Source organism: Rhinatrema bivittatum, chromosome 6, assembly GCF_901001135.1.
Source record: "Rhinatrema bivittatum chromosome 6, aRhiBiv1.1, whole genome shotgun sequence".
NCBI lineage: Eukaryota > Metazoa > Chordata > Amphibia > Gymnophiona > Rhinatrematidae > Rhinatrema > Rhinatrema bivittatum.
Window position 1 is genome coordinate 19,731,019 of NC_042620.1, and position 9,035 is coordinate 19,740,053.

Genomic DNA, 9,035 nt, shown 5'->3' on the forward strand with positions numbered 1-9,035 from the left:
AAATAATTAAAAAAAATAATAATACTAAGACACTTTTCTTTTCTTTTTTTTTTAGGAGCAAATATTCTTCGGGATTCAGCAGGTAATGTGAAGTTGGGAGATTTTGGTGCCAGTAAACGTCTCCAAACAATCTGTCTCTCCGGTACAGGAATGAAGTCTGTCACAGGAACTCCATACTGGATGAGCCCTGAAGTAATCAGTGGCGAAGGTTATGGCAGAAAAGCAGATATCTGGTAAGTCTGAAAATTTAGCTTTAAAATCCTTCTGCAAATAACTTAAACTCTTGGTAGTTTCAGAATATCCGTGAAACTTTTCGAAGCAAGAAGGCTGCACCAGGAAATGCTACAGATGATGTCCCGAGAATCATGGAACATTTTGCAAGCTTTTTTTGTGTCTTGAAGACATATCTCATTCAAGTATCTGGGAAATCTGGATCTGAAATATGCGGCAGTCTGGCCAATGCCTGCTGACACTGATATTCCAGCTGCTTTTTTTTTTTTTTCTTTAGTAGATACATAATCCAGTAAGCATGAAGAGTATCAATACAAAACGTAAGCTGTCAGAAAATACTGCCAGGAACTTGCTCATTTGCCCTGTGAAACTGTTGGGAAGTGCTGCCGTCTCTCTGTACTGAGGGTACTCACATAAGGTCTCTTGTTTTAGGAGCGTGGCGTGTACAGTGGTGGAAATGCTGACTGAGAAACCTCCGTGGGCAGAATTTGAAGCCATGGCTGCCATCTTTAAAATAGCCACACAACCCACCAGCCCCCAGCTGCCAGCCCACGTCTCGGACCATTCGCGGGATTTCCTGAAGCGCATTTTTGTCGAGGCCAAATTGCGCCCCTCTGCAGAAGAACTGCTAAGGCACATGTTTGTGCACTATCACTAGCCTCCTGCCTCGAACTTGGCTCATGTCTGCTGCATTTATTTTCTATGTGACTGCACTTTTTTTTAAAGGAAAACAAAGACAAGAGGGAAAACGTGTTATTTCTCTTGATTCTTGGTTTCATTTTGATTGTAATGATTATTCTAAATTGTTTTTTATGTATAATGAGGACCTTTTTTCCACAAAGATTCTACATTTTTTACAAGGTACTGATGCGGTTCAGTTAAAGCACTTTAGTACATATTCATTCCTAGTTAATGACAAATTGTCCTAAAGGTACTTGGGGACTGTGCTATGTTTTTCATCACCATTGAATTCTGATAGCCATCAACAGTAGCATTTCTTATGTAGAGGGCCACTGTCTCAGCATTGCAGCCACCGAGCTTTTTTCCATTTCTCTCCCATTTCCTGTGTGTTTGTTTTTCAGCTTGGGTAACCAGCAGGGCGAGCTCTGTACTTACGGGGAGGCCAGTAAAGAAACACTCGCCTTCTCTCGTTTTTTTCGGTGGGGGGGACGGGGAAGCTGCTTGGAGTCCTTTATTGGCTTTAAGCAGCAGCAGCCTTCGAGTGGGAGATACCCCCCCCCTGGCTAAGAAGATTTTTGCCTTTCCCACATCTCTCTTCAGTTATACTATGCACTAACGTCTTGACAGTATCTCAAAGAGCCTATAATAATCGGAAGCACCTGACTTGCTTCTTTCACTGGGAGCACTTTTCTGCCCTTCGTGCGATACGTTGAGGGAGCAGCTCTCTGCTGTTTCACTGCTTTTTTTTTCTTTCTCTTGAGATTGAAAAAGAATGTGTTGGTTTCTAAAGATCCTTTGCTGCTTCTCTAGTTGGGGTGGTTTGCCATTTCTTGCTTGTTGTATAAAGGCTTGGCGGATGTGGTACTTGGTAGCACTTCCCAGTGGGTACTGGTGGGTTCTTCTTGGCAGAAAATTGTTTGAAGTCTGAGCTTGATTGTTGCTGTAACTTTTAACGATATGAAAAAGCATGAAAAAACCCCCCAGCTCAGATCACATTGGTGCATCATAAGCAAAACTTTGGTAACACTTAGTGAGAGAAGAAACATTATTATTATTATTATTATTTTTTTTTTTTTTTAAATAATGTACTTATTTGGAGTATATGTCATTTAATGAGTAGGCCCCCTGAAATCCTAGATGTAGAGCAGATTGAAAAAAAATACCAAAAAGCAGGGGAGAAAATGCAGAAGTTGAAAATGTTGCACACAGGTTATTGGAAGAAAGGGCAGTTTTTTGTTTGTTTGTTTATCTGGAAGTCCTACTCAAGTGGGGTTACGGTGACACGAGGCTATCTGAGGATCCTTCCCCGCGTTTAGTCTCCTCCTGTCCAGGTGAGCCTTCACAGTGACAGATCCAGACACAGCACAGTGACTGGGGCAGCCTCCGCATAAGGGATGTAAGCGTTTTCTCTGCAGCATCCCTAGCCCCATTCAGTCCAAGAAGCTGAGCCTGGATCTCCTGGGTGCTGATCCTTCTGGCCAGCCCCAGTCTGGACATTTTTAGTATGAAGAGGGGGGAGTATTTACAGCTGGTTAAAGTGATCATTGAAGGCTGACCTGGTGGCTCATTTGATAAGTGCTTTGCATTAGGTCCCTAGTTCTCAATCCCCAAGTTGTCTTCCACTTGCCTGGTCAGCAGAGGGAGTTGTGCTCATGCATAATTGCGACTCCTGGTGGTTGGATTCTGAGCCTATGATTGCAGGACTCTGGAAGAAGTGGCACCACAGTGGCACTGGACTTTAAATGTAAGTTGGGAGGGGATAGCGCAAAAATTCTCAGGTAGTTGCGAGTGGAGGCTCTTGGCACCAGATCCCAGCCCTGGTTCCCATGATGCTGAAAGCCCAAAGAAGCAGGAGAGGACACTGCCAGGTCAAAAAAAAATGTGATTATTTAAAAGTAACTCTTCCTGTAAATATATTTCTTGACAGATTTGTGAAAAGAAACTGTAGTATTTCAATATGGAAAAGGAGCAGAAAATAGCTGCCTTTCATTTAGCTGATCCTCAGTTGGGGTAGCATAGAAATGAGGCCAGTTTATATTGTTGTATTGTTTTCTTTACTCCCTATCTTGATAAAGGCTTGTGCTTTTTTTAATTGCCATTTTATACTGTTTTGTTAACTGCACTTAATCTTCCATGGAAAATTTATTTGGTGCCGATAAAAGCTGAAACTTGCTTCCATCGTTTCTAGGTATGTTTTATAGTTTATCCCATAAAATGGCTTGTTTGTTTGACTTGCAGAAAAGTTGCACATAATGATCCTTGACTGGTTGCAATGTTCCCTTTGTGCAGGCTAATGTGAGGTATGTGGAGTTTAATGTTATGTAGCTGCTAAATTTGGTTATGGATTTCATGAACCGTTTTGCTTCTTCCTTTATAGACAGCTATTTCTGAAAACCCTTTAAATTGGCTGTTAAATTAAGAGCAGTAATTAACAGTGCAAGACGCTCGTTCACTCTTCTGCTGATATTACTGTTGTTATTAACCATTTATTTGCTGTGTTTCTATGCAATTAAATGTTGCAAGTTACCGGTTATCTTAAGGAAGAAGAACACAGAAGTAAGCTAGGAAGGGGGGGTCAGACTGTAAGCTATGTCAGTGTGACTGGAATCTCTGGGAGAGAGGGCAAGAATGCAGTGAGACTGCTGTGGCCTGGGAATAGACTTCGCAATGTTAACCTGCCTAGAATTTTAACTGCTTGATAGTTTGACAATAGAACCACCACAAGAATTGGATACAGAATTGTATTTCCCCCCCACTCAACTCATCCTCTCACTTTGGAAGTATAGTATCTTACTCGATGTTCAGAATGACATGACTTGATAGTTTGAAAGTAAAATTCGACTTCCTGGCACTCCAGAAGGGTTGATGGTTTTAAAGAGAGCTTATTCCTCAAATTGTATGTGGGGGAGACTATACATTTTTACATTTCTCCAATCAATCTGTTTTCCAGCTGAGATCTTGTCTTGCTTCCTAGGAGCCATCATTATAGCTCCTCTCTTGCTGCAGAGATGTACATTAGAGACCGGGGGATCCCCATGTCTAAGAGTGGTAGTAGTGGGTTTGGATTTTAAATGTCATTACTCCTGGTGAGTTACAAATGCAGGTGCAATTGGTAGGTCCCTACCCCAAAGGTCTTGCAATCTTAAGGGCCTGATTTACTAAAGCCTTTCTCCTGTTCTGTCTATGGGAAAAATGCATAGTAAACCAGGCCCTAAGTTTGTACCTGGGGCAGTGGAGGGTGAAATTACATGCCCAAGATCACAAGGAATATCAGCAGGAGGAGCAGGATTTGAATCCTGGCATCCCTCCTTTTAGCAAGCTGCTGTAAAAGCTTCCTTTTCCACATCCTTGTGGCATAAGAGGAAAACTGTGACTCCAGCGAGCTGATGGCAAAATAATCAGGGACTGGATGGAGCAAGAGCTCAGAAAATGTACAACTGCTGTCAGGAATTAGTTTAGATGAACATCAGAAGGAAATCAGTGGAGGAGGGAGTAGTAGCCCGCTTTCAGCTGCTCAGAACAGGAAGACTTTAAAAAGAGACTTTTTATCATTCCTAAAGAAATGCTTTTACTATGCCAGCTATTTCAGGAGTAATGAATACTGGGTCTGAAGTCAATTCTTTATTTAGTGTGGAAAATGAATCTGTTTATTGCTAGCATGAATAGTTCAGTGAATGAAGACAATATAAAAGTGAAACCTGGTAAAGAGAGGTCTGTGTTTGAAATCAATAGAACTGATCCAGAATTGAGCACTGGATTAACTAAATATGGTTTCATTTTCTCTTTCTGATTAGGGCATTACATGGTTAGATGGTAGATAAGGAGCCATAAAGCCAATCTGTAATATGGGTAGCAAGGACTGACGCTTCTGCCCACGCCCGACCCTTTACAAAAAATAAATACACACAACACCAGATTGGGGATCAAACAGGTCGCAGCTTTTATTAACATCCAAGGGCCCGAGCCAGTTCATCATAACAACAGATTCCCCCTCCCCCACCCACCCGCCATCACCCAGCAAGACGGGCACTCCCAGGCTATTCCAGCCTGTATGTAGTCACATCGTTGGAACGCCCCCCCCACAACCCCCGCCACCGCCCAGCAAGGAGCTGACCAAGTCGACCCCTGCCACCGCCCCAGCAAGGAGTCGTACCAGCAATAACTGCGCCCAGTTGTTCTGTTAGGAATCACTGACCTGACCCCTGTCAAGTCAGACAATTTTAACCACCGCAAGCTCCCCCAATCGGCTCAGGCTACCTGCCACAGGCGCGGGTAAGAATTACCCGCGACCCCCAAATATACGGCCAGGATCCCCACTCAGTATGTATTCCAAGGCCTCTTGCAGCGCATTCAAAAAGAGATCCAAGCCTAAAAAGGATAAATGGACCCCATCCTCCTAAACAGCCCCACTTCGAGGTCCCAAGACCAATCATGGTGAATATGAAAAGCCCCCCCATACTAGCCAACCAAGAGCCAATCTGCTGATTTGCCTTGGCACGACAACGGCGCCAAACCTTCTTCATGATCAAAGCAGGCCTTGGAATTATATCGGACCAGCAGATTACAGCAGCAGGGAACAAACAGGAAACCGTCACCAGGTCCCTACGCACCATGCCAATGAATCTGCGGCCCGACATTTTGCCCCAGTCATTCCCGCCCAAGTGGATGATTATAATCTGCGGCGGGCTAAAACAGCTGAGACCCCTTTGCAGAGAAAGCAGCAACTCCGCCCAACGCATTCCCTGCTGCCCAAGCCAGCAAACATTTACCCCCCTGACCTTCCAAGTCCAAATGTGGCTCATACGGGCACCCACGGGCGTGGGAATGGGCCCAGGCTACGTAGGAATGTACCACAATCCACACAACCGTCCCCTGGTGAGCTGCACCTGCAAAGAGAAAACAATTAACATCTTGGATGACTTACAAATTACTGGGCCGCACATATCCGGTAAAAGCATCCGACTTCCACCTGCCAATCCTTTGTATCACTCCACCCGACTGACCGGAGCTTGCCGCAGAGGTCATTGCACCGATGCTTCCACTTTGTGATACCTACCCAACCATGCCAACATACCTGCTAAACGGATGGGAGTAGGCGCCAATCCTGTTACCTCATTTCGGGGTGTTTTTCACAGCAAGCCCACCCCCACTCCTGACACTGGATCGTTTCGGACATTTGGGGGCAGGGTGACCTATCCCACAGCTGGAGCACGCGTGTTTGAACTTGCAGTCAGGAAGGTTACAGGCCGAATGGTTGAACTTCCAACACACGTCTGGGAAACTGGGCCCAGCTCAACTGCCGCTTGCCGGAGCCATTCTGGTCCAAAAGGGCCGCCTGCTAGATGCGCCGAACATTCCACTACCATCACCTCCGCCGGAAGACCCTACCTTGGCACACATCTGTGTCAACCACAAACAGACATCCCTACTGCCCCAAGTCATAAATTTGTTCTCCTCCATCTGGTCCCTAAAATGCTCATCATAATTGAGCCACGACCAACCCTCGTACACCCGACTGGCTGCCAGAATAGCATCTGCATACGTCAGCATGGGGCCATACTGAGCCGGATCATGATGACCCACCACACTAGCCAAGCGGAGGAATGAGCGAGTCCAATTAAGTACATTGCAAGCCAACCTCCGCTGCGTATCCTGAAATCTATCCGCACCACCCTTTTTCCTAAGAACATGCCATACTGGGTCAGACCAAGGGTCCATCAAGCCCAGCATCCTGTTTCCAACAGTGGACAATCCAGGCCATAAAGACTTGGCATTCCTCTTCTCTCTACGCTTACCCCTATGAGCCTACAGCAGCTGGAAAATATCGATGTACTTACGCTGTCTGATCTTCTTATGGAGCGACTAGGGTACATCCTCCCACAACTCGGACAGGCTAACTAATGCAGGCGCACCCCTCGACTGACCCTGTTCCCCTGCCCGGTTTTTCTCACCAGAACCTACTAAGGAAGGACTAGAAGAGGTAGAAGAGGAGGAAGATGAAGAGAGAGAAGAATCTGAAGAACTGGACTTGGAACGCTTCTTTTTATGCCGCGATTTCTCTCGTTTTCTGGAAACCGAGGAACCAGGATCCGCTGGCTCCGTAACACCTCCCTGAGACCCACTGCCTGTGCTGTCACACTAGGAACCCCGGCCCCGGGTGGAACCTGAGCCTCCAGCGATGACATACTCACCAAGTTGTCCACTACCCGCACTCATTCCAGGGGTATTCGAAGCTCGGAAACAGCCAGCAGTGCCCAGCGCACTGAGGGTTGAAAACTAGGAGCCGCTGGCAGGACCCGTCTCACTGGGGTCTGGATCTTGGATGCTGCTGGTGTAGTCCATCCCACTGGGGGCAGGGTACCGAAAGCTGGATGTGGTCACCGCCACCGAGACAGGATCATTTTGCCAACCCTCCTGTCGCGAAGATCCAGGCCATCGACTGCTTCTCTGGCACGATAAGCCTGTGAAGAAGAAGGAGCAGCAGCAACCGAAGCCCTGGGAGATGCTGTGACTGCCATACCTCCTGTAGGACCCCCGGAGAAGAAGGGCCACCGACGAGGCCCATAGCAAAAGATGGCGATGCCGGAACCCCTCACCAGGAACAGGGAACACCACCCCAGGGGGACATCGATGCAGGCTGCATCCCTCCAAACCTCCCCTGGGGACACCCATACCAAGCGGGAGGAAATCTCTTGCCCCACGACGGAAGAAAAGGACCCCAGTTGTCTCTGGAGCCCCAGAGATAATCGGGTGTGCCCGGCCAGTCACTGCCCAAATCCTGACTTGAACTGGGATCACACATCCCAGAAAAACCCTCCCCTCTGTGTCCAGAAGGGGCCCACTGGGGTGGCCCGCCAAAACTCGCCCGAGCCTCGGGGTCCCTGAGGGTCTGTCCTGAGCTCTCTCCCGAGCACCCCCCCCCCCCTCCCGGGCCCGGCCTTCCCTCCAGGCTCCAACTCCCTTTGCACAGGCAAAATAAAGTTTTCCTGTGCTGCACTTCTCCCAGCTTCAGCACCGGACAGCGCTGAGTGCGAAGCTGTAACCAATAGAGATGTGAATCGTGTGATCGATCGTCTTAACGATCGATTTCGGCTGGGAGGGGGAGGGAATCGGATCGTCGCCGTTTGGGTTTTTTAATATCGTGAAAATCGTGTAAATCGAAAACCGGCACACTAAAACATCCCTAAAACCCACCCCGACCCTTTAAAATAAATCCCCCACCCTCCCGAACCCCCCCAAAATGCCTTAAATTACCTGGGGTCCAGAGGAAGGGTCCCGGTGTGATCTTTTACTCTCGAACCTCCGGTGCTTGTAGAAATGGCGCCGGCGCTACCTTTGCCTTGTCATATGACAGGTCAAAGGTAGCGCCGGCGCCATTTTGTTTTTTGTCCCCCGAGGTCAGGAGCGTAGGAGATCGCTCCCGGACCCCCGCTGGACCCCCAGGAACTTTTGGCCAGCTTGGGGGGGCCTCCTGACCCCCACAAGACTTGCCAAAAGTCCAGCGGGGGTCCGGGAACGACTTCCTGCATGCGAATCGTTTTTCCGTAAGGAAAAATGATTCGCGGCAGGAGATCGCTCCCGGACCCCCGCTGGACCTCCAGGGACTTTTGGCCAGCTTGGGGGGGCTTCCTGACCCCCACAAGACTTGCCAAAAGTCCAGCGGGGGTCCGGAACGACCTCCTGCAGTCGAATCGTGTTGTCTACGGCCAGCGCCAAAATGGCGCCGCCCCTTATCCCCCGCAGCCTCCGGACGCCTCGAGGCCTTCCCCACACACACACACACACACACCCCCCCTCCCGAGCCGGCCCCGACCTCCTCGTTGCCGCGAATCTCACCCGGAGCCATCACCGACGCTTCCTCTCTCGGCATCGCTGCTGCTTCGGATGCCATCTCACCGCCTTGGAGCAGGCCAAAAGTGAAGAAGCAGGAGCGGGACCTTGCAACGTCTGGCACGACCACAGGCAAGTATCAGAATGCCACTGGTCGCACCACGGGCCTCCCACGACTCCTCCCACTCCCATCTACCCCTGGCAGAGGGGAGCCAATGGTTCCCCAGAAGCAAGAGGTTTGAATTAAACCGCAGGCTCCCCCCCGTCCTACTCACTGCACGAGCCAACAAATA

At 48.5% G+C, this 9,035-nt stretch overlaps 1 protein-coding gene across 2 annotated transcripts in view; it reads left to right on the forward strand.

Moving 5' to 3' along the window:
- The window catches only part of MAP3K2 (mitogen-activated protein kinase kinase kinase 2), a 222,912-nt gene extending 219,827 nt beyond the window's left edge, over positions 1–3,085 (forward strand). For both annotated transcript variants that reach the window (XM_029605132.1, XM_029605131.1), the window contains 2 exons: positions 56–233; positions 664–3,085. In XM_029605132.1, coding sequence (XP_029460992.1) covers positions 56–233; positions 664–889 — 404 coding nt within the window. In that variant the 3' untranslated portion in view covers positions 890–3,085. The remainder of the gene's footprint in view (positions 1–55; positions 234–663) is intronic.
- The last annotated feature ends 5,950 nt before the right edge of the window (positions 3,086–9,035 follow it).